The sequence below is a fragment of the Cinclus cinclus genome, chromosome 13 (genome assembly GCF_963662255.1).
Source record: "Cinclus cinclus chromosome 13, bCinCin1.1, whole genome shotgun sequence".
In the NCBI taxonomy this organism is placed as follows: domain Eukaryota; kingdom Metazoa; phylum Chordata; class Aves; order Passeriformes; family Cinclidae; genus Cinclus; species Cinclus cinclus.
This window is the reverse complement of record NC_085058.1, coordinates 6,451,111-6,477,896: the sequence shown is the minus strand read 5'-3', so window position 1 is coordinate 6,477,896 and position 26,786 is coordinate 6,451,111. Positions and strand designations below refer to the sequence as shown.

Here is a 26,786-nt window from a genome sequence, read left to right as displayed (position 1 = left end):
AACAGTTCAGCGCCCGTTAAATTGTCTCTTGCAGTGCAGCTCTAACGCCGATGTTACCGAATCGCTCACGTCCGTCAGAGGGTGCAGGGGAGGGGGCGAAAGGCCCGGCAGCTCCCCGGCCGCGCCCGGGGCCGGCGGAGGGGTCCGCCCGCGCCGCCCTGCGCGCTGCGGTCGCGGCGGGGGCGGAGGGTGCCGGCCGCGCGCGCCGCCGGCCAATCGCGCGCCTCCTCCTGCCGGCGGGCGCTGCCCCCCGCGCGCGCCGCCCACCTGCCGGCGCGGGCTGCGGCCCCGCGCTGACGTCACGCCCAGATGTTTCCCCCAAGCCACGCCCCGCGGGGTCCGGGCGGCTCCGGGCAGCGATAACGGGGAGCGCCGGGTCCGCTGTCACAGCGCCATGGGAGGGCTGCGAGACCGCATCGCCAGCTCGTTGCCTTTTTGAGAAAACGGCGTTAATCCGTACTCCGAGCAACAAGCTGCCAGTGCCAGGATCTATCTGCTGTTCTTTTTCTCTTCCGTTGGACCGCCAGCGCTTTTCCGATTTAGTGACAAGCTGGGTGTGATCGTCACGAACAAAGTGTGGGTTTGATGGCTGCTAAATCAGCCTTTACTCCTACATACCGATCCTAAAAAATAAGGGCCGGAAAAGTCTGCTTGTGTAATCTTTTTAAAAAGGGAAAGAGCGCTGTTGTGTTGGGTTTGTTTTTTTCTATTTTTTGTCTTCGTCTGTTTGGATTTCTTTTAAAACTTATGAAAAATGGCAACAGCAGCATGTGTGGATCATTTTGCAGCAGAGTGCCTTGTTTCTATGTCAAGTCGTGCTGTTATCCATAGTCCCAAAGGGGAGCCTGATCCCCAACCTGATGCAGCAATACTTCCTTCATCCAATGGAGAAGATAGACGGGAAGTCAGAGAAATCGGGAAAGACAATGGATCATCATTACTTGTGGTAGCTAGCATTTTAGCAGATCTGAACCAGCATGTCCCAAACTCACCTGCTCTAAGGACGGAAAAAACAGAGACGCTTGATATAACAGAACAAATACACATTTCTATTGCTCCTAAGGAGTTTGGGGAAGAAAGTCTGTCTTCAGCTGGTAAGCGTGGAGGAGAAAGAGCAGCCACACCTACTAGCCTGGCTGCAGTAACTGAGCCAAGCCCCAGACAAAAGAACAAACGCATAAGAAGCTGGACTGACCCTGGATCACCCCAGAAAAAGCACAAATGCCACTATGTGGGGTGTGAAAAAGTTTATGGCAAATCTTCCCATCTTAAAGCTCATCTAAGGACCCATACAGGTTAGTTACAATCCAGCCAGAGATTTATTTGTTACAGCTTGGTAATTAAAACGAAAAGCAAAACCAAACTTTTATTTGGCCACTGTTATGGTTTCACCTCTCGGAACTCAAGCTCGGGAAAACCAAAAACAACAGCAAAAAAAAATACCCTCTGGGAATAAACCCTTACTGGGCATAGATTCAAAGCCAATGTTGCCCTTTTTTATTAATGTCACAGGGAACGGCATGCGGGTCATCTGTGTAGATTGTACCAAGCTGTAATTTTTAGCTGCTGGCCTTCTTGTTGTGTGTCTTCTACTTCCCTTACCAGTACTTCTTACCTCCCAGTTTTTCCTACTCCATGCTCCACTCCCTCTCTTTATACCAACTTATCACTTCCCATGCAAGTATTGATACTCTTGATATTTTAAAATTAAATGTTCTAGAGGCACCTACATGGCTGTGTATCTGTTTCTTTCTTCAGCAGACACTTTGTGAATGTTAGAGTAAGCAGAAGGTAGATGCCAGGCTGAACACGAGTCACAAGGAGACACCATGAGTGAGGAGAGGGGGATATGGGCAGTGTCTAAAATGCTTTTGGCAGCTGGGTAGAACCGAATTCAAAAGGAAATAAAAACATTTGAATGCAACCAGTAACTTGTACTCATCAGTGTTCAATGCTTACTTCTTGGTGAAGGCTGAACACTTTTTTGTTGCTACTGTAATTTGTAAGACACACCCACAGAAAAAGTGGAAGTCTTGCAAGCCGTTGAGAAAGTTGCACTGAAAGTATTAGGAAGGCCATCTTGAAATAGGCCCCATGACTTGCCACACCTCATGCCTCTGCCTGGTGCTGGGAAACAGGATGACGTCCAGTGAGACAGAGGACACCAAAAATTGAGACCAATCTCTGCTGAAGGCACCACACCGACAAGAGCAGACTTGTGCAATATATTCCACTGAGTAATTTCAGATGGAAAATTTGTTTACTAAAATGTATGGTCAGTTCTCTTAAACAGAGCAGTAATAAAGAGATCCTCAGATCTAACATGCTAAACATGATGTAACTGTTGAGCAGTTTTAGCTCTGAGGTGTCAGCCTCACCCATGCTGGCCCTACTTTGAGTGTGCCTTCAGCTTTTCCTGTTGCCTTCCTGAGATCAAGTAAGAGGCATTCTAATTTGATGGCATGCTTTGCTCTCTGTGGGAGAGAAGAAAGCCCCATCAGATCTGAGCATATGGATGGACAATTCCCTGTAGCATACAGCCAAAGGAACAGCGTGTTCCTGGCACTCCAGGCAGTCTGTCCTGCTTTGCACTGTGTAACTGCTTTTTGCTGCCTTGGGAGTTACACAGAAAAGGTGTTTCCACTTGGATTGCAGGGAATTGTCTCCACTAATTTTCAGTTCTTTTGCATTCTTATTGCTGGCATTTGCCATTGTCCTGAAAGTGAATGATAAATTTAGCAACGTTTCTGGGTTCCAAACCAACCAGAGACCAAGAAGGGGAACTCCAGCCCCGATAAAGAGAGGAGGGCTTGGCATGCCTCCTACCCTGCGGGGAGAGGAGGGAGGGCAGGGCCGGCGGGGAGTGTCGCTCCAGGCTGCCGGCAGACCGGAGTCATTCGGGGACGCTGGCTCGCCTCCAAGTTATCTTTTTTTTTTTTCCTCTTTTAACTTTTTTTTTTTTTAACTCTTCATTTCCTGTGTTTTTTCCAGGACTGTAGGGCTCAATTGGTTATTGCCGTAGCTAATGGCACTAAGCACGTGTGTGTCTGAGAGCTAAAAGAAAAGCAGAGAAGGGACTGTTTTTGCCCAGGGAGTGGCAGTACCCTCGGGGACTACAGCTTATTTGTTTTCTTTCGTCTCCAGTGTCTGTGTGGGAAGCTTTAAGCAAAGCTGCCAAGTTTCCCTCCTCACTGGCAACAGGTCTGTCTCTGGATTGAGTTTTAAACAGGCTTAAATGCCTCTTACTCTCCTTGCATAATTTTTTCTAAGGTGTTTGAAATTTTTTCTAGCTTTAAAAGAAATTATGACAGCCTTGAAGAAAGTCTGTAAGGCAATAAGAGTTAAGCTAACAGAAAAAGTTATTACTTCCAGGACTGGTAAATGTTTGTTCTTACAAAACATGTCATGGTGATTTACTGCTTTAGAACGAGGGCTTCGGGTCTTCTCTGCTTTCTAGTGATCCTGAACTACTTAAGTAACACATCAGTCTGCCCAGCTGTCAGATAGATAGCATGATGGCTATCCACCTCACAGAGCAGAGGTGGAAGTACCCCAGGTACAGGTGGAAGCAGCTTTAAACAGCTGTCCAAGTAGGTCCCAAACCTGTTTGCTAAGAGCAGTCCAAACTTCTGCTATGGAACGGAACTCCTTCCATGGGCTGTTTTACAAGATGAGCTGGCATTTAGGGCTGAGAACAGCACTGCAGGCTAGAAGATAACTGATGACCATGCAAGAGATACTTGAAAAGAACAGTTTATGGTCTGCTTTAGAAACTTGCTTGTCCCCATCTGCTACTGTGCTGAGAAAGTAAATGCTTTGCTCTTCATGGTTTGAGGAAAATAGACCAGATCCTTGAGCGTATGTTGAAGAGATACAGAGCCTTCCAAGTACTATTGCATCAAATCCAGCCCACATTGATAGGGACTGAGAGCTCATCCTATTCTCCAGCTGTTTGGTGCTCTGTGTGAAATCCTTCTGATAGTTATAGCCAGATATCAGAGCTTAAATGCATAAAATAAAAACCATAGTGCAGAGGATGCTAACTTTCCTACTTAAAGCAGAAGAACCAAGATGGAGATGCTAAAAGCATCTGGTTTTTGTCCTTTACTCAGTGTACAGTGATTTTTTTGTACTCCTATTAGGATAAAATGTGCTGGAGCAATCCAGTTTCTTGTGTGCTTTTTTGGTACACTGCTGGTTAACCTGTTCAGCCTTACGAATACTTCCCCCTTATTACACTGAAAATCCTTGAACCAGGCAAAAAAGCTTTTTCATGAAAATTTACTCTGTTCTCTCCACCAGCTTTCAAAGTTCCCATCCCCCTGTGTTTCTTTCCATGTTTATGTTTTCCACTGTAGTCTCTCACTGAATGTCCTGGAGTTCAATATGATCATCAGCCACAAAGCCCTTGAAGTCTCAGTGTTTACCAGAAGGTTATATTTAGTGTCAGTGGGTACTTGTCAGGTCCAAATACTTTTTCACTAAGGCTCCTGTGGATCTCAAAAGCTCTGTTGTGGTCCACAGAGACAGCACTTCCATTTGTCCTAAGCTATACTGACCCCGCTGATAAAAAAGGTTTCACTGATGCACTGATTTTAAAAATCCTCTCCACTGAGAAAATTTCTGAACACAAATGACTTGCAAAAAATCAGATAAATAATTCATGTGACAGAGTTCCTCTTCATCTAAACAGATTTTCAGCACAAAGGTCTGGACATTTTCTGGAGTTACTGCAAGCCAGTCAGTCTCTTGGTGCACCAGTGGTAGAAAGGAGACAGTACAGAGCAGTCTACAGACTACAGTCTTATAGAGCCTTGTTGGGGACCACTGTGTTCTGAGAGGCTGTAGAGAGTCCCAACTTACTGCATTATATCACATATTTATATGTAGAGAAAAACTGATGGGATTTTGAGCAGGGATCGCAAGAATCCTATGTATTTCAGGTCCCCACCAAATCATTGTGACCTTTCAAGCTTTTAGCCATTACCATTAGCACACCATCACCATAGTGAATGCAGAGAAAGCACAAAATAAGTCTTAATTTAACTCCACTGAACTGTCCTTCTAAACATACTAGTTCTAAGCACTAAGCAGCACATCATGTCCCAGAAGCAGCTTTTCAGTCAGCCATCAGAATTAAATGAGTCTGCACAAATTCACAGAAGCTAGGGAGAAGTGGGCACCAGTTTCAGCCTGGAGTCTTAGTCTTGCAGCAAAACCAACTTGGGGGTAATGTGGCTTACAGTAGCTCCTCTGTACTGTTGCTAAACCAGCTCTATGTGGCTGTTGAAGCACAGGAAGAAGAAAATGCCTAATTATATTATCCTTGCTCATACATGTCAGGTTAGGACTCATCCAAGAGAAAGTGGTCAAGACCTTTTTCGATCTCTAGCTGGCAGAGTGAGCTTGGGCAGCTATGTGTTCTGCCTGCTTAACTTTGAAGTTGTAGAGGATATATTATTTGGCATCTGTTGCTCTTTTTAGTCAAACCTTTATTCATTGGCGGAAATGAAATAGGTAGAAAAGACCAACTCATTTCCATTTCTTTACATTAAATCTCTATAATCATATATTTGAGGACAACATAATGAATGTGTATTAAAAAAAGGGCTCTTTTTTTAGCTTGTGTACCCTTTTTGCCCATCAATTGTTATACCTTGTTTCACTAGATAAAATTTCTCTTATTTCTTTGTAGCTGGTATATGTGAGGCTGGAGAATTTAATTATGCAATTGGTATTTGGAAACAATCTGAGAATAAAGCAATCAGACCTCACTGTGACAAGTATGACAAGAGCATAACAATTAGGCTGGACAAACAGGAGTAGTATAAGGCCTGTGTTCAGGCTGGTAAAAAGGCCTTTATATAAAGTACAAATAATCCCTTTTAAATAGGGGTTTGGATTTCACTTTCAGTTCTAGTAAGTCTGATTTGCTTACACGATCTTAATTCAAAACAAAACAGTAAAGCACAGCTTCCATTAAGTTCTGAATCAAGATGCTATCCATGTGTCTAGAAACCTACTAACCAATGTAAGAAGCAAGTTTTTCTATCATGGAAAAAAACCTTATCTTCCACTTTAGCACCTGTCAATTACCAGAAACATAACTAGTTAAATGAAAACCCATGGACTAGACCTGGCTGAGGTTTTTTTCGCTTGTCTCTAGGCACACAGTGAGTCTTGAAGGCATATATGTGCATGTGTGTAGCAGGTGGTCAGTGTTTGTGGAGACCCAGGGCTTTGCAGGAAAAGATTAGAAGAGAAGAAACCCAATCTAGGGCCTTCTGTGCCACTCAAGAGGAGTGCAAAGCAGGACTGCAGACAGCTTTTGCGTACAGCAGGATGAAATGAGTAGTGCTGGTGCTTCAGTCCATCCTCCTGAGCTGCCAGTTTGGTTGCTTTGCATACAGGATTTACAGGGAGCTGCACTGCCTCTGAACAGGATGCCAGAGGAAATTGAAACGGCCTTTTCCCAACACAGATTTCCCAGAGGCAAAAGGACAGACTAAATGAATTTGTCCGTCTGCATGTTGGGCCTCCTGGGTTTGATTTCTTGTGTTAAAAGTTAGAAACAACTCGTAGGCTCTGTGTGCTTCCTTCAGTCTCATTAGCATACACCCAGGTTATCCAAGAGCTGCAAGGTACCGCTAGGCTGTTGTATCCCTTAAGTGCCTTCCACCTCCTTACTTTGCTGAGTGCATCAAAACGTTTTCTCTAATTTTTTTTTTTTTTTTTTTCTGGGATGGGCCCAAATGGTGGTTTCTGGACAGATTCAAATACCAGCTTCATGAGACAGTTGTCTTTCAAGCCTAAGGCATCAGACTTCTTTCTCAGTGTTAAGAACTTCAGCAGCCTGCTACTTTTTTCTGAAAGCTGGTAATATTAACTCTTTTAATAAGCCTATATTTTTAAAAACAATGCAGATTTTCAAAGCACTGTTTGTGTTTCTTCTGAAAGACCTCTGCAACTCCTTTCTTACTTCCTCTAAGAAAGTTTCAACACATAAACAAAAGTAAGTAGAAAACATTGAATGACTTCCCTCAAAACCTGCCTGAGTCCTTACCCTACAAAGCAATTCTCAGGACTGAAGTTCTGATTTAAAAGTATTGATTTTAAGCCTGGATCAAACAATCTGTGTTCATTGAAGATAACAAAATATATATATATTCTCTAGGTTTCTTAATGTTAAAATCTTTGAAATAAACACAGGGCATAAACTTCTTAAAGAGTAAGCAAATTTTAAAATGTTTCAAAAGGAGCTAAGTCAGGAAGAAAAGTAGAACTTCTCCTGCTCGTGCCTTCTACGTGACTGCTTCAAGACTGAATAATAAGATTCAGTTAATTCAGCTGCAAAGGGGTTAGGGCTAAATTAGGTGCATGGAGAATCCAGTTGGATGACATCTGTATTTACCAAACACTTGATTAATATTAGCTGTTATGGGGAGCTACCTCTTCTAATGGCTTTACATGTTTCTCTGTGAAAAGCTTCCCTTTATTTCCTTTCTCCCCATTTTTCACCCCAGTCTTTGTGGAGATATTAATCATGCAGAAGACACAGAAATGAAGTTTCTGTTACCAACAGAATTTAGGTATTGTAGCTCAAAGGCATTTAAAGTAAAACTGTATTTATTATTGTTACAACTATGTGTCTAATAAAAAATCAGAAATATCACATATTTCTCTTTCCACAAACCACTTTTCTTTTAGCATGGAAGTGGGACTTAGGTCTAGTGTAATGAAAGCTATTATTGTTGGAACTAGTGAAGATGGATGACCCTCCAGTTGCTTTCCTCATTCTAGACACTGGTAGTAGCACTTCCTTCTCAGTGGCAAGACCTAGGTCTTACAAATAGCTGGGAGTAAACTGGCAAGCGAGGTTTTTTAATGAATGGACAGTTGCAATTGATTGCTGTGTTAGTAGTAGAAATTGGTCACGGCCCTATGGACAGGAGTGTTCAGAATGATCTGCAGAAGACTTTGCTGCAGTAGCATTTCTCTGCAAGACACTGGAAAGTGTATGTGATAGAAGTTTTGCATAAACAAACCTCTTGCTAAACTGGAATTCCTTATGAAACAAACTCACAATTGGATTCCATCTGAAAGGAAGGCACTTTTAACCATTTAAAACACAACTGTTCCGTTGTGTTATTGTCTGGCTGAACATGGTTATGGCATGTCCAAGAGCAGAAACCTGGAACTTGTTTATATTGAACATGTGGTTTCTAGTTCTGTTTTTTAAGTTAAGCATGTTCCAACTTCCCCCCACCCCCTTCCAATCTTGGATCAGCTGTCTGGAAGTCGGTGCTGACAGTGCCAAAAAAATACTCTGCTGTTCAAATGCAGGACAACTTTTGAAGGGTCCTTTCTGTAGAATTTCTATAGGTATACTTTTTCCCCTTTGTTACCCACTTGGCTTTTATGAGGTAGATTTGCATGGGCAGTGAGATCATTATCTTGCTGTATTCGGTTTAACAATAGTTAGACAATGTGGGTTATTTAAGTGCAGGCACTGAAGTCAGACACACATATCCTGTATTTTTCAGGTCTTGCAGATTCAGCAGACTTTACAGGGCCTCCACTTAATATAAAAGAAAAAAAAAATTAAAAGTTCAGAGTGCCACCGTTGTGGTTACTTGTAGAAAAACGACCTCAGAAGCTTTTTTGCAGCCTTAACATAAAAAGCATTTACTAACCAAGAACTTGGCACAAGTCAAATGGTATTAAAGTAAGCATATCCTGAAATGACCTCTAGTGCAAGGAAAAGATTTGCCGTAATCACTTACAGTCCTTTTGTAGTGCTCTTAGGAAATACAGGCAAAATACTGGTGACTGAGTATCTGCTGATGTTGCTGTCAATGGATCAATAGGCTATCTTAGATTTATTGCATACTATATTTCTACCAGACCACTCTCTATTATTTGGTTATAAGTTATATGAGTTTTTGGAATAGACAACCTTGAAAAAGTCACATGAAAGAACAGTGTTGCTGCTGCATGTTTCACATCTTTCCATCTGCCTTGGTCCTGCAGCCTGCTAGAGTATCCCTTGACAGTAAATACTCAAGCAGAATGGGCATGCTGGTTATGTCCTTACTACCTTCAATAGCAGCTTTTAAAGCTGGTAAAGGAGAGCAGCAGAAATGCTAACTCTTCCAGAGCAGATCAGGTGAGGTACAGCAGCCAGAAGGGATGTATTGAGCTTTTTAAAGTAAACAGCTGTCAGTATTTCCACTAGAGGAACTTAGAATGGAGACAGCTGAGAAGGATTAGTACATTTTCAAATGTTTCCTGCAAATTTTTTGGTGAAATTATGAGCTGTTTGCCAATAGATCAGGGAAATATTTATTTTGCAGTTTCAGGATAAATAAATGAAACTTACATACTAGACTGGGACTTCACATTCTTGCCTTCCAGTTGAATATAGTGCTTTCCTACCTTCATAATCTAGTAGTTTAGGCCTTATTCTGCTGTAACAAATAGAAGAGAGATGCTGCTCAAACCTCACAGAACCACAAACTAATTTTTGTTATTTGTATGTAGGGGCTTACTGAATTTTAATTTGCAATCTCTTTTAAATGCCAGCAGAAGGACTGCAGTTGAGCATTAATACATGAGGGCCGTGGCAGTTTTTGATTGTTCTGGTGTTTGATATATTTTCCAAGCCCTATGTGAATTGTATGCAGGTTTCTTACACATGTGAAACTCTTTTGTAAGAGCACTGAAAGCCCCTCAAAGTCAAAGGAAACTTTCATTTGCTGTAATATGTCTATACAAGCAGTGCCAATTGAATGTTTAGCCTTACTGTGTAATAAATCCAGGACGTGTTTGTAAATATGTCTTCTAAATTCTCCTCACATGACCTAAACTGAATTTCTTATATACCCCAAAGGATTACTTGCAGACAGGATTCTCACTGACACATTTTTCCCCTTTGTGCAAAGATGTACCACATTTACACCTATTTCCCCCAGCTTTCATCACTGAAAACTACGGACTTCTCACTAGCATTTAGGAATTTCTCAACAGAAATTTAAGCATTTGGCATTTAAACAGCATTTAAGAATTTGGCAACCTTTGGAACCAAATTCTAGCTTAAATAGAAATGTATGAGCAAATATATATGAGCAACCAGAAACGCTAATGCTTTGGAATTTATAGGTGCCCCTACACAGTGTTAGTTGCATAAATACGCCTATAAGAAATGTATCAAATAGCTTTCTTTTTTTTTTTTTTTTCAAATGGCAGAGAAGAAGTAGAATTTGGTCATGGTACAAAGTAATTATAATTACTGATTGCTAATTTTAGTAGATGCTAGGTGTAAATTTAATAGAATCAGTTTTACTTCAAGCTGTATGGTATGAGGTAAGACTGTCTCTAGCTAATCACCTACCTCTTGTCTTTAAGAAAAAATCCTCTCAGTGTCCCTAATAAGTACACATGGAGTTTTTAAAGCACAGAATCCTGTGTTTCATTTGGAAAGAAACCTCTTTCTAACCCACCACCTGCAAATATAATATGCATATATATAGCATTGCATTGATAATACAATGAAAGTGGGTTTTCACAGTTAAATATCACTTTTTTTTGTGAACCCTGACTCTGATTCTGCTGCTCCTCTGTGTGCTGCTGAGACTTTGAAAGGGGATTAGGGCTGTTGCAACCTGGTAGATTAACTCAACACTGCTCAAACAGTGGAACCTGGAGGGAGAATTTTCCCTCTGCCCAAAACCTCCAGTTCTTACCTGTGCTGCAGAATCCCTTACACTGTTGCTAAGGTAAGTTTTCAAACGACTGCCAGAGTTTGTGAGGGGTCTGGAACAGTAACCTTAAGAGGAGCATAGCTGAAACTTGTGGGAACACAGTATTACTCATCGTTCATTCTGGTACTCCACAGCTTTCTGAACATGTCATCTGCAAACGAGTTCAGCTATGACACGAGATCGAGGTAGTTGGCATGCTGAAAGATTTACACCATTTTTCCACATTTTCCTTCAGCTTGAGTGAGTTTTGTTGTGTTGGCATCTCCTTTCAGTCTGCAGGATAATATCATTAAGGGCACCACCTCAGCAAATCAGACGTGATTTAAGCCAGCATCTGTTGGAGCTTGGAGTGCAAATTTTGCAGTGGAACTTCTGGGTAGCCATTTTAATTAATGAGTGGCATTGGTCGCTTTCAGAGGATGAAGTGGTCAGGCAGATTACAATGTTATCTTTGCTGTGCTCATTGACATAAGCAAATATTGTTCAACAGTTGGCACAAATGTTTTACCATGAACCTTGTCCCACACTTCTGTAACTGGGACGTGCAGATGAAATCTGTTTAGGAACATGACTGTCAGATACCTTATAAATAAAAGTAATAATTTACAAAGCTCAAACTATATACTGCAGAGACAAACTGTAATGAGAAACAGCTTTTAAACACTGCTTGTGAAAGTACAGATGTTCAGGACCAGTATCTTCTAAGAAAAGTTTCAGTCAGTCCCCAAAGGGGTGTTCTTTAAAAAAAAAAAAAAAAAAAAAAAAAAAAAGACAACAAAAAGAACAGAACATTTTGTGATTCTGCTTCTTACTCTGCTGCAGTATTTGGAATTGGCTGATGTTTCCAGTAAGCAGTGTGGACTAAGCAAATACAGCTTTCCTCTCCAAGCATAAACTCTCATCCGACTCATAGCAAAAGGGTATGAGTCTCACCCTACATGGTGAAGGGCTACACATTTTAGAGACTTTTTGCTAACACTGCTTACTAATGAAAAGTCATGTAAACTTGTCTGTTTTCTCTGCATTTCTGAATGTACTTTTTCTGAGCAGTATGGCCTCTGGAGACAACAATATCACTGACCTTATCAAAACAAAATCACCTCTGTGATAATATGCTATTTTAAACTTATGTTGTTTTCTTGATACTTCCTTTTCTCTTCCCTATAATTTCAAATGAGATTGTTTAGTAGGCTGCTGTTAATTCCTTGAGGGTTTAGGACTCTAACATGAAAAAGTCCTAGCTCTCCCTTTCACTATTTTTAATAGATTCATAAGGATTTGTGTACTTCCCGCCTCTCGTTCTAACACCAAACCTCTCAGTGAAAAAAAGAATCCTGACTGGTGTTCTTACAGAACTGGTGTTTACAGAAATGAAATTTAATTTCTACATGCAATAGACTACTCCCCCTTGATTGTACAAATCACTACATTAATTTTTGTCTTTCAGGAAAAAATTACTAAAAGCTTTTTTTGTCAACAGGAATATAATTAGTTACAAAAATGTTCTGAGAGAATGTTATCTGGCTGGTGCTTTGCTTTTGTAATGAATTCTTGAAAAAGCAGCTATACTTTCTGAGATTATGTCATCAGTTTGTGCTCCAAGGTTAGCATTTGCAGGTGAAGTATAGACTAATTAGTTTGGAAAAACATTCCGTACCTCTGCTGAACTTCTGTGGAAACATTTGCTTAAAGCTTCTTTCCAGGAGCCAACTCTAGTTCTGTGTGTAGAGTATCCTTGGGAAAATTACACACATACACTATCAGTTGGATATGACCGCTGTTGTTTGCAAGAGACTCAGACTCATTCAGTATAAGCTACATCTTTCTGGTGTTGGCATGAAAATTGCTTTCTTAGATGTTTAGATGAACTTCTCTACAGAAAGACAAGAAGCTGATGTGATTAGTGTGCTTGATAGTTTTCCTTCTTTGAATGCCGTGGAGGAACTGAGTTCCAGTCTCATTTGCAAAGAAATCCAAATTATCACATAACTGTTTCTTCACTCAAATAGTTCTAAGGAGGCTCTACCATTTGTATTCTCATTTGTGCAATGTAAGGTCTGTGGTATTCCCTTTATGAAGAAGTGACTGTGCTGGCACGTTTTTCACTTGAGTACATTTGTTGTGGTTTCACAGACAAACACAGTAAGAACTAGAGTAGCTTTCACTGCACAGCTGTTTCTCTCTTGGAAATCAGACCACCTTTAGATTTTTTAGTATCTAATTTTTAAAAAATATTAAAATAGTCCTGAGTTCCTAGGCCAGTCTTGTGCTTGACTCTTCTGATTGTAAAACACAGCTTGATGAGCATGCAGACAGCATGGTGTGCACAACTTTACAGTGCTGAGGTATTTCTCTTCTGAAAAATTGCTAAACACGTACCTGTTTTTGTGCAGTGTAATGATGAATCCTTTTTTCTAAGACTTAAGTTTTTATCTTATTTGACCGTTATTCACAAATTCTAAAATTGAGCTGTAAAAACTAATTTTGAAAAGAAAGTAGAAACAAGTTCAAACCAATTGGCTGAAAATCAAATTCAAAGTACTTTGTGCATCACATCTTTTGGGAGGAATAATAAGCTGTCCCATTTGGCCCTGTCAAGCTGCAACAGCAATAATTGTATCATCTCGGTCCCTCAAAGCTAAGTCAGGATACAGCACCACAGCTCATGAAGCTGCAGTTCCTGTTTCCTTTGGGTTTACTCACTGTCTGTTGTAACAGAACCTCTGATTGCTCAAATTTATGAACCTTGCAGTTCTGCATATTGCAATTCCCGAATCTCAACCCAAGATCCACAGTTGCCAGAGCTGTGCTCAGCAGGAGCTAGGAATATGGACAGGAAATCAGGTTAAAATAATTTTGTGGTTCTTAGATTTAGGACTGGATTGAGCAATAGTCCAAGTGGAAATAAGAACAGCAGGGAACTTCAGTGATCTTTCTCAAAGTAAAGATTATATCCAGTGCATAGGGTTTTGGAGCTAGCCTGAAGACTTATGTGACACTGATATCTTTTAGAATTTCATAGTAATGGTGCAATTCCTATTATATTTTGTAGAACTTCCCTATCCCAGGAATATTTTCCTGAAAAAATTTGGCCATAATAAGATCCTGTATTTTAGTGTATTTCATTAGCCCCTGTGTGTCAGGCATGTTAAGTGTGGTCAACTGATTTCCTGTAAACACAGGGAACATGTGCTCTACCTCAAAAATACAGAAAGGCCAGTGGATTTCCTCTCCTGACCCAGAAGAGCAGATTTGTTAAATAATAGATCTACACACTTAATCAAGCAAGTAGAAGAGCAGCAATAAATGTGCTGGAGGCACTAGGAATTTATGTTTTGGGAAGTAATAGGGATCTTTCTACTACAGCTTGTCTACATTTACAGCTACTGAATTTTTACCTGACATATTTGGACCCATAGAATTAAGAATCTCTGATAAAGAATAATTGATTTTTCACGAGGTGAAATGGTTTACGCGTGACTAAGGTTTTTAAATACTTAACAGAGAAAATGGTGGTTGCTGGGCAGCCCTTCTGGCATGATTCATATGTATAAACCATATTCTGCATTGAGATGGAACTGGGTTTAACAGAGTTTTAACAATTTACAGAGTGATCTGTAAAGGCAAGCAATGAAGACATGGATGCAGCAGGCCAGGGAAGACAGAGCTGCTAAAGGGGCCATGATGTATATTTTAGTAAATTTTAAAATAGTATAGATGTTTCTTTCAATACTACTTTGAGATAGAAAAGTAGTGAAAGTAGTATTCCCTCATGAAAAAGGGAATCCAGTTGATTTCTTTCTGTGAGTCCATGGTAAGATAGTTTTTTGAAAACACCTCTCTCTTTTTGAATTATGTATGTTATATATCTCAAGATCCCCTTAACAAAGCTGTCTTTGAAATATGTCTGTGTACTACGTAAGACCTCAGCTTTTCAGTCATGTTTCACATCCAGAGCCACACTTAGATAATTGGCTCGTGACTCAGATCTTCCACAATCCAGCAAATGCTCCATTCATTCAATTCCAGCACTGGCCATGGCCTCTGTCCTACACCGTGACCCCACACATCAGGCACGGCTGGTGGGGCCAGCTCCCTCAGACACTGCACTGGTGCTGTCCTCTAAACCAAGCTGAGCTGCACTTAGGCTGTGTCACACCCTGGGTGTTAATGAGAGAAGTGTTGAAAACCTTCTCTTACTTATTTTCTGATTTGCTATGAGAATGAGGCCTGGATGGGCATGTACTTAAAACATTTGTAGTTTAAAGTATTAACACATTAAAAAAAGACTGAAAAAGGCTGAAACTGGAAAGGAGCAGGTAACTGGTGCCTTTTTTTCCTTTTCATAGAGCTGTGGTAGAAGGAGGTTACAAGGAGATGCAAAATAAACAGGAAAGGTATTGACAAAAAAAGACATATAAATGAGACTTGCAAGAGTTGAATGTTTAACTGTAAATAGTATTTTCTAAAAAGTTGATCTGTTTCAAAAGTGGGCAGTTTAGAACATTACAACTGTTACAATAGAATCTAATTCCTCTACCGTATACAAAAAACCTGAAGCCTGGTTTAAACAGAGAGGGTGGTTTAACAATCTGGGCAGAAGATTTTGGTGTGCACGCAATAGTTTTATGCTGCTGCCTTGAATGGTAGCTGCCTTGTGTCCAGCAACAGATTTAGTGTTTGATTATCAGCCCATAAAACGACTTTCCAGAGCTGCCTGTTGCTTGAAGCTGGATGCTCAATATAGCCATTGGCAGATGCTGCTCATAAACTATTTCAACACCACCTTGCTCTCTGGCAAACAATCCACCCAGAATGAGAATAAAATAACAGGAAAACCCACTCCCTCTCTCTTCCATACAGTTGCAATAAACTCTCAGTATCAGATTTTTCACTTAGCTTTACAGCTTTAGCTGTGCTAATAAATGCTGGAGCCCCATGTTTCAGGCATGCTGTGTTACTGTGATGTTGTTGATTGAGCAGTTCAAAAGTTCACAAGGAGACATTTCACAATTACAGACAAAGACAACTTCACTAACTTCTGTTTGCTTGGCTTCTAGCAAAATGAAATCTCATCCTGTCCCCAGATCCTGGGAGCTGCTGTGCACATGAAATGTCATAACTTACCCACAAGGTCTATTCGTGCCAAAGTATGTGCACTTCAGTTGGAGGCAAATGACATTCAACATCTTCCAGAACTCAGATAAATAAAGTGCAGGTCTCAGATTAGATGAATAATCCTTTAGTCTGTTATTTTGCATAGCAGGACAACCTTTCATTAATTTGGTAAGATTTGCTTTTACAAGCATTGCCCTGTTTTTAGTAGAATAGAATAATAAAAAAATCATTGATATGACAACAGAGAAAAGACTGATTCATGAGGTCATATGATTCCTTCTTTGCAGCACTTCATACAACTGCTGGGCAGAGCTCATGGAGCCAAAGTTTCCCAATTTTAGCATGAATTCACCCACAGTTCACACCAGATTAATATAATGAGTTATAACCTATTTAATTGCCCTCCCTCTTAAAATATTTCCATTGTCTAACCAGAAAGCATGAACATTACCATGCAAAATTTTTTGAAAGCCATCACAACTAAAAATTTGTGAGGTAGACTTTCATTGAAAGCAGTCTAAGCCACTGCAGAGGTCATTCCTGTGGTCACTGTACAGACAGGGATGGTTTATGAAGCTTCAGTTTGATTTCAAGCATTCTTGCAATACAAGCATCTTCAGGTTCAAATTTTTTATCCATGGAGACGTGTTTGCAAAAGAATCTTGTGAAAAAAGTTATGACATTATGACATTAAGAAGTCACTGTGTGCCATTTTTGGTTCCTGCCATTTGACTTACGAGTACCTATTGGTTAATTCTGCTGCCTATACAATTTCACTATGCAGTGACCACACCACTGAGAATGAATGGCTTGAGAGCTTGTGAGCTCTGTTGGCACATAATTCTAGGCTTCATATAGAGAAATTCCCAGACTGGAAGGAGAGGCACAAGTGTCCTATAGTGAGAATGTTATATTTTTGTCCACTGTAAAGAGTGGGCTGAAGAAGGAGTGTCCAAGTATGCCAAGGAGTGTCATACTCTAGAGCTGCCATGGAGCTGCTAACAGACTGATGTCTGATCTGGAGCTGGTCTGGGTTTGCAGAGTGGGCTGGGTAACAGACTGAGCAATTCTGAGGTAGCACAGGAAGGATCCAGACAGGAGTCTGTAATGGAAACTTCGTGCTTCTCTTGGTACCTTAACTGCACCTTCCTGTATATACATTTGGATCTGTTGTTTTTGCTCTCAGAAAGATATGTTTCCCTCCTGGAGGAGAAAGAATCGAGTCTGGGGAGTTTGTTTTCTTGGCTTCAGTTGCTGTCCGCATAGCATTGTCATTAATCACTTTGTTTGCTCTAACATAGGGTGAATGGTGCAGCTGAAATCATCTTGTAGCTGAATAAGTAAATAAATAAATCAATAAAAACTGTGCTTATTATTATGTGCATTTGGAGAGCCCTCCTCTAGTCCCTTGTCACTTTAAAATGTTTGAATTGGCTCATCAACAGGGCAAAAAAAGAACAAAATCCCACATACCTTCATCAATATTAGTCTGTTTTAAGAGGCCAAACCTATGTTGAAGCCACAGTCTTTGTATGAAAAGAATGAAGAAAGTCCCTTAAACAACAAATTTTTGGCTCAAGGCAAGTACTCTAGGCTGAAATTCCTTTACTGGGGTGATGCAATAGGTCAGATTTGCTGATTAGCACATAGATTTTTTGGATTTTCAACCCTGGTATTCTTTTCAAGTATATTTATTTAAAAGTGTAATTGACCAATGGAAAAAAAAATTACCATCGTTTAGTTTTGTCATTCAGCAATACCTAGATGTGCTTACAGGCTTTTTTACAGTGTTTTTTTTTATTTTCTAATCACAGTAGATGTTTAAATAATCATCCTTCTTTATTACATTCATAGACCTGAGTAGAAAAATATTAGTGAAATACAGTAATTAGAGCACTGCTATACTAAACTTCAGAGCTCCCTTCTTTGCTGAGTGTCATACTTCAGTGTGGTTTGCAAATGACACATAGCTAAGATACATCTTCTTCTCCCCAGAATTCATCACTTCATCGTTTCAGCATAATACAATTTAATTATCTGGCATTTAAGTGTAAAGTCAAAGGGTCAGCTATTGATCTCCATTCTTGGAATAAGCCACAGGAGAGAGAAAATCAAGTGGAAGTTGCTGTTCTTTTAAATTAGTGGATTTCAACTGTTTGCTGAGCAGTGGTCTAGGATTTAATGCCTCGGAGATAAGGAGACCCAGTAAGAGTTTCAGGCTTAGTGAACAGAAATTTTATGCAGCGATTGCCGGTACGTCACTTTTGATAGAAAGCCCAACATTTAGTTTGCATTATTTTAGAACATAAACTCTCTGTCACTGAGGCAGTTACTTTTCATTTTTTAAGTTTGGCTTATCATTGGTGTTCAGTATAAGAGCTTTATTTACCCATATATTCAAGCAAGAAGTTAAAAATTTCTGCATTTATAATTGGATGTGGCCAAAGTCCATTTTAAAAAAGGCATTGCACTTAATGGAAGCACTATTGATAGGAGTTATTCCTGTGGGGCAGACAGGGTCCATTCCAGTCTGCACTCACTTAGATATGGAAATTGTCCTGCTAGTTAGGTACATTTCCAGCCTCATGGGTATCCTAATGGCTCAGATGCCTCCCTCTTCTTAGATGAGAGGTCTCCATTTTGGTAATGTGTCAAAACTTTGGATAAAGAGAGTGAAATAGTGAACTTTGGGTTTCAGAGTTAAAACAGAATCCACAAAGAGCATTAGGTAACAATGACAAATCCATATAGGACTATAAGGAGATTAATACCTTATTTTTGAAATTTTATTCATTGTAAACACCATCTCATACAATTGTGCAAATTACCTTTTTGCTGGATGATGGATTCCTGCCTTTGTAGGAGATGGCTAGAGTTTTGATTGCTCGCAGCCTTACAGACTAACTGGAAGTGGTAGTACTACTCTACTGGTAATGCATTTAAAGTATCCATGTTCTCAGTACAGTCACATAGCAAAAACACAGCAAATATGACAGAAAAGGCTCAAGGAAATACTGTTTAGGCAGACTCTGACAAGGCCTCCTGGAAGATACAGCAGTAATGCAGTTGCTGCAGCAAAGTTTTTTCTAGCCATGAAGGAAAACTACGTGCCCTGTGAGATGTGGGGAACATCCTTCCTACTCATGATACTTCTGTGAAGAGAAGACATATGTGTGCATCTCCTCCTTACCTCACATGTCTAACCTGAACACCCAGAGTATCAATGAGCAAGTTTACATCCAAGAGGGCCTGCTCTTAATACGTTTGCATATAATCAATCCCAAGTCCCCCAGAAACACCTTGCTAAGGATTTTGAGCTGTTTTGCTACATTTAGTGCTTTAGATACCAACAAGAATATTGATTCTTTTCTTCTTTGTTGTGGCTCGTAGGAGTTTTGTGATGGAAAGCTGGGAAAGAGACCAAAACCAAAGATGCCCTCATCACCTTTTGCTAAATGAACTCCCATCATTTTGCTACTAATTGTGACCCTTGCTTAAAAAAGTGATGAAGAATCCCTAAGTCATAGGAGTGTTTTAGACATTACATGTTTCTGTTCCCTCACCCCCCTTTCCTCAGCCTTCACTTTCAGAGTTTCCTTTCTGCTGGCTTTTCTATTCCACTGGATTCTTCTGATGTATCAAATCAAGTTATCAAATGCCCACATTCATACCTCAGTGGTGAGTGGATGACCAGGTTAATTAATTATTTGGAAAGTTATGGAAATGCTGTTGGTTCAACGTGTTATTCAGCTAATTCAGCTTCTTTGCTGAAATAGCTTTAAATATTCCAGTTACTTCTAGAGAGGATGATTTCAAATATTTTTGTCCATATATCTAGGTCCCATAATAAAAGGAAGGAATCTGGAATGCTAAACTCACTCACCTTGGTGATTTTTTTCTCTGGTTGTGATTCAAGAGAAAAACTCTTTAACATATTTAACACACCCACACCCCCACCCACCCATCCCAGCTGTGTTTTGATGTAGTCTTTATAATTGACTTCAGAGCTTCACAAAGCCCTGGCCTAGCACAGCTGATTTTTTGTAGTTTCAAAAGAAAGGAACACACAAGACAGGGAGGGATTTTGTAAGGAAGAGGTAAAGCAGGAACTCTTCTGAAACCAGGAAGTGACAAACTGCACAGGAGAAAGCCTAATATTGGCTTTGACAAGCATTCTGTGTCTTAGAACAGGGGTGCAGTAAAACAAATAGCAGCTCAGTGCTTAGGTCTACAGATGTGAATTTCAAACTGGAAATCCTGAAGGGATTTTAATGTTTTTTTTATGACCTCCAGTTGATGGGAAAGAATTTAATTTCTCAATTGCTCAACAGGATTACCTGTGTTTTGAAGTACTCTCTAGCAGAGAGGAGCAACAGTGTGAACATAACTAGAGAGAAGAAAACCAAGCAAAATTCACTATAAATCTATGGAATTATGCTGTATCAGTGCAGGGAATTTCATAAAAATACATGTTTGGAAAATATGCTTGGTCTTTCTAGCATGAGCTTTGTTTCTTTGTCCTGGCAGGGTGTGGCACTTTAGTGCATCTTTGTGCTGTTTGAAGGGAGAACTCAAACAGACACAGCATTTTGAAAGCTGCACCACTTTACCACCAGTTTGCAAAATTACTCTGGAGGACAAAAATACAAGGAAGTGAAAGCAGCTCAGCATAACTCTGGAAAATGTTTCTTGTACTTAACGTGCTGTAGGAAATCACCCAAGGCGTTTTGGGTCATACTGCAATGCCACAGGGCATATTCTCATTTGCAGCGTAGAGCTAAAATCTATTCTAAGATTTCTCTGTGAAGTGGAGGATAAACTTTCATGGTCCATACCCTTGGCTGTCTTTGGAATTCCCTTGTGCTTACAGGGAATTTAATGGAGTTGAGTGCACAAATGAAATCATTCCCTTCAAAGATCAGACGTCCAGTTAGACACTTGATAAAAATGTCAAGCATTTCATCTTCATGGATAGAAATCTGCCAAGAAATGTTAATGAAGAATATTTAAAAAACTGTATTTTTTTACTAGCAAGAACTATGGGAACAAATTTTATGGTGAACAGTTTTTCACTGACAAGTAGTCAGCAAATTGTTTAGACTGACTTTTTTTAATTTCAGAAAAAAATTATGTTAGTATGTTTTATTAATTAATTTCAGATTAACATCCTCATTGTCTTGAAAACTGTCCCCAAAGCTAAAGGAATTTAAATAGTGTTACAAAAATCCATCCAAAAGAACTAAAACATTTTAGTCAACTAAAAATAAAATTACTATGGGTTTCTTTGTTTGCAAAATTCTTCTGCAACTCAATGGGATTTTTAAATTTTTCAGTTGAGCAGGAAAAAAGTTATCCATATAGTTCTAGCCTTTATTTCCCTTTTCCATTCAAAACCTTAGCAACGGATATAGCAATATTTCTTTTTATCAGATTTGTGGCCATTTCGCTTTAAAGCTAATTTGCTGTAAGATTTATTTTCCAGATCCTGCAACATAATTTCTAGCTACTTGCTGTTTGTGTGAAATGGTCTGGATCTAGGTTTCGGCTGGGAGTGGGACACAGAGCTTAATTTACTGTACACACAGTGGTGAGCAGCAGAGATGAAGCAAGCACTAAATGGGAGTAAATCAGGAAGTAAAATGGCAGGCAGAAAATGAGTTGGTAAAGCTAGCAGGTTCAAATTTCAGATTTTTAATTCACTGTGCAAAAATGCAAGGTGAAAAACATAGATATTTTAAAAATGCTAAGCTATAGATACTTGGAGCAGTCCTGCTTGGGCATCCCTGTTTGAAAAGAGATTCAGTAAAGCCATGGAATGCATATTTTAGACAATAGAAAGATTTTGTGATGGAGGATCCTGGGGGGAGAAAAAGGATAGAATACACTGGAATGATTCTGCTTTGACAAAAGTGAAGCAAATGTGGCTGATAAAAATACAGTTAAGTGGTTAAAATTATTATAAATGGTGTTTTTAAGACATTAATGAACAAGTTTGAAATAAAAGCCATGAATGTAACTGATAGAATGAAATCTGCTTTAAAAAACATTTTGTTTCCATTTTGATGAAAGTGAATGTTAATTTTTTAAGAGGACCAGATATCTGCATGGAACATACCAAATGAGCTATTTTGGTTCTCAGACAGACCTGTCTGTGGTTAAGGCTAGGATAGGAATTTTTCACTAATATTTCTCTGGCATTGTAGCTGTTATCATTATAGTATCTGACCATGTGTGCTCGTCATTTGCTATTTGAGTTGTTTTAGTTACTGTGGTTGTAACAGATAAATCACAGGGTGTAATCTGTGCTCCCAGATGGAGTAATACAAACACTTCCACTGCAAACAGTAACACACATTGACTTCAAATATAAACTTGCCACTTGGAAATTCCCCTTACAAGAAACATCCATACATGTCTAAATAACTCAATGAAAACGTTAAAGTACAGAAAATAAACGATGGATTTCAATGATGGTAGCTGTTGCACTCCTGCTCAATAGTAGTTTCCTACTACTACTGGATGCACACAGGAAACATAAGATCCAGTAATGTATAAATTAAGTGACTGGATTTGTTAAGGTCAACATGAAGACATGCACACTTTAAAGTGAATGAACTTTGTAGATGCCTGGGTTTGTGCCTGCTGGAATTCTGAGAACTCCAGTTCCTAAAAAGTCACATGACAGATAATGGAATTAGCAGGACTTTGCATGCTTCTGTCTGCAGGTCCTAATGCAACCTAGCTGCTATTGCTGTGTGTCCTAGGGACATGGGAACTCTAACTAGAGCTTTTCTTGGATTTGGACATTCATATCACACTCCCACACTGAATTTCCAGTGTCCAGTGACAATCTAATTCACCCTATAACTTTGCTTTTCACTGAGAACATTACTAAAACATCTTCATTTTCATAGAAATAGTGAAGCTTAATACTGCTGAATTTGCTGCCTCTGTTAGTTGTGTGTGAATGTGGCTGAGATACTTCAAAGAAGTTGGACAGACACAAAAGTAGAAGAAAAATAAATACCAAACTATTGCATTTGGCTTATTTGGTTATGAAATACCACCCCCAAAATCATTAATTTAAAACTAAGTGGTTTCATTTTATAGGAATTTGAAATTGTGAGGCATTGGAAATTTTTGATCCCTTTTTAAATACTTGATAAAGAAGCCACCATTTGCCTAACATCAGAGCCTTATTCTCTCTTGCACTGAGATTATGGATTTGCTGTTTGACTATGCAAAAGAGCTTTTTCACAAACAAGAGAATAAAAGAAATTAAAATAGCCATAAATACAAATCAGTACAATTGAAGGATGACCTTTCCTTTTTTTTTTTTTTTTTTATTAACAGCCCAGTCTCAAGGAACATAGTCTGCTTGGCTGAATGCTTTTTTCCCAAGATAGCATTTCCTCTCCTGGAGGAAGGCCTCTTCAGTCACATCTCTGTTTAACTGTCTGCCCCTCATCCTCCCCACCCAGCCTGCTGATCTGTGTTTCCAAATATACTCTTAATTATGTATATGAAAATGTAGAAATACAAGAATAGCATACAGCAGCATGTTCAGGCTTCTAGTCTGTTTTTATAACAACATTCAACTCTGTTCTGGGAAGCAGCAGAACAGATTAAAGATCACAGAAAATTGTTTCTGGTTTACTGTTTCTGATTTTGCAGATACTCATGGAATTCCCAGGGTACAAATTTCTTTGTTGCTGCATGGCCTTGACATGTGCTTGAAGATGCCAACATAATGTGCAGAGCTATTACATGAGTTAAATTGAAAAAAAATAGCCTCCAGTATGTGGTTTGACCTGATAATGCTCTAATCTGTAGGGCAGTAGATATGACACTTCAAATTCTTCACATACAATTGCCTAATCTTTGAATTTTAAATCAGAAAACGGTTCAGGTCACAATTGTCTGAAACTGTTTGGGCATTTCAGTCATTAGTAGGTTATTTTCAAAGTATGCTTAGGCCTATGCAGTACTTGCTATCTTTTTTAAATTGATATTCAGATGCTGGGTATCAGACAGATGAATTGGTGCAGCAGGAAGCAGATTACTCCAGGGTCTGTACAGGATGCTCACTGTATAGGAAAAGAGTCCTTAACACTGTATGTGCACTAAAAGGATTGTACAAGTCAAGCCCAGTAGACATCAGATCTGGTGCCACCATCTCTGTAGGTTTTGTTTGCCGTAACTACATACAGTTGCCTCACTATATAATGATTGAAAAATACAGAATAATACAGAGGATCTTTATGTAATATTGTAAGAACAGGCTGGCTCTAGTTGCTTCTGAACCCTTTCCAACAAGAGACAAGAGAGCTGCAATTTTTCATGCTGTTACTATAGCCCAGGCAACTCTGGTTTCCCTTTGGCAGGCTGCTCTGCCAGACAATATGAACAGCAAGGCCTGTGGCCCTGAAAGGAGTGCAGAACTTGGTGCACCTGCAAAGCTCATGTACTTTCACATGTGAGCACTGCAAGTTTCTTAATGTGGCTTTACACTACCTGTTGGGGTTTTTTTTTGTTGTTTTTTTTTTTTGACTGGATGGAGTTGAGGAAAAAGCCAAAAAAGTTCTTGCTTGTGTAATTTTCAATTGAGATCAGGTGAATCTAATTCTCAAATGTGATGTTTTTCCATCAGTTTGTGTAACTTAAACACAAAGTAGCTGTCATGTGTCCTGGCAAAGGAGCTAGAAAGGTTACCATTTAGTAGGATTTGGAACATGGGTATCCAAACCTATTTAAAATTGTGAAAAAATAATTTACAGTATTCCTTACCTTTTAAAGGCATCTCTTGCCTGCCTCTCCAAAAATAAAGAAGACAGAGTTGTATTTCGATTAATTTATTTTCAAGCATCTTTGTCTTTTGGAAACTTAGGACTCTTGGAGACCTGTTAGTAAGGCTCATAATGCACAAAGATACTGCTGCTGCCAAGGCACAGCATTATGACTCTCAGTATACATATTAACATGCTTGATGCATTTCCTGCCATATCTAAGATACTTGAAAGCATTTCTACAATTGTCTATAAGATCAAATTATTCACTCTGTGTATAAAGGTAAAATTCTGACTTCAACATTGCCTGAAAGAACCCTTATTGTGTCATGTTACAGCCATTTAAATGTTGAAAAATCTCTGTTGAGTATATGTCCATGGGCTACTGCTTATGCAGGAATGTTATACTGTGGCTGCTTTTCCCTCATGAGATTAGGCAATCAATTAATATAATCTCTCATTCTGTTGATTGCTTTACTGCTGGCAAAAGGACATTTATATAACTTACCTGCACAGAATACCACATCCCTTCTGTTTGAGAGATGAGAATGATGACAGACTGAATTTCCATGTGTGGTTTTGGAGCAGCAGCTGGGTCTTGCCTTAATTAACACCCCCAGCAACTTTGTTCCAGACTGTGTACTAATTTTTTATGAACAATAATGACTCTTGTATCTTCACACAAGGCATCCAGCATTTCCTCACAATACAGTTTTTCTCTGAAAAGGAGTTGCTAAACCTCAACAAAGCTGGGAAGTACCCTAAAGAGCTGTTACCACTACTAGAGTGATGCCAGCTGTCAGTGGAAAATCACTTGGCCAAGAAGCTAAAAGTACCAAGAGGATACAAAATCAAGACTAGAGAGGACTGAGAGGGAAAATAGTCCCTAGGAAGGAGAAGGACAGGGATGGTAGAAATATAGTGGAAGAAATAGCACATTTTTTTTGGCTCAGCATCCAAATCCTCACCACCATCAACATCAAATCAGACAGAATGAGAACCTGAATGTTCTCATCCAGACCTTCCTGCAGGGAGGGGAAGGGGAGATAAGTTGTGCAATGCCTTGGTCACCTGATAGTGCTGGATAACAGTGATCTTACACAATCCTGCTTCAGAACCACCACTCCCTTTAGTAGCTGGAATGTTGTGCCTATTGCTAGCTCCCAAATGCTAGAATCATGGACAGGAGCAGGTGGTGCCATTAAACTGATTGGAACAGAAGGTACCATTTTGCTTGTGATTCACGGTGGTGTCAACAGCAGATGCAAAACATTACATGAAAACTTTTGCCTTCCTTCTCTGAAGGCACTCTTTTAATGGGACAGTTCTTCAAGTGGAGAACGTTTGCTGATACCATTTGTAATGCAAATAAACAGAGACGTTAACACAGGCAATAGAAAACCCCAAAGGCCATTGTCTTAGCAAAAACTGACGCCATAGCTCAGGGTGAGGAACTCTGATTCTGCAGCCTAGATCTACCCCTCAGACCATACCTCACTGCCCTTCTTCCCCAGGGTTCTAAAGTCCTGTTAGATGTGTATCTGTAGGATGACCAAAACACAGGGACAAGACCAGTGAATATGGTCATAAAACAGGGCTGTCCCACCACAGGCAGGAACATATCTAAGAACACATGACTGGATATATGACAAACAGACAAAATACATTTGTTTCCTGTCTCTAGCAGCAGATGGAGAGTTGAGTCCCTGACTGAAGGCAGAATAAGGCTAAGGAGGACATTGAATGGATTTTAATGGGTTATTTTAAGCAACAAGACTATATCCTTTAAATACAGTTGGCTGTGGTTTTATTCTTTTATACATTTGTGGAACCCTGAGTTTTTTAAGCTTTATGTCAGGGGAAGCCACTGTTCTGTTTATCTTTGCTGCCTTATTCCAGTCCTTAGTTCTCCATACACCAATATCTGTGTGTACTGCACAAATGCAACCACTGCATCATGCATTGTAGTTGTAGGTGTAATGGAATCCACCAAATGTGCTTAAGAACAATTGGTTTTAGCAAGCCTTGGTCTTTCTCCTAAATAATCAAGGAAACATCAGGGACACTTGACTTCTCCAGATTCTTGAACAAACTCCTGTTTTAGAAAGTCTTGCTTGTCTAT

General features: G+C 39.6%; 1 protein-coding gene across 1 annotated transcript in view; it reads left to right on the top strand.

The window, feature by feature from the left end:
* Window positions 1-365: 365 nt before the first annotated feature.
* KLF13 (KLF transcription factor 13) overlaps window positions 366-26,786 on the top strand; it is a 33,359-nt gene continuing 6,938 nt past the window's right edge. Inside the window, exon 1 of the mRNA XM_062501194.1 lies at window positions 366-1,295. Within this exon, the coding sequence (XP_062357178.1) occupies window positions 755-1,295 (541 nt within the window). The 5' untranslated portion in view covers window positions 366-754. The remainder of the gene's footprint in view (window positions 1,296-26,786) is intronic.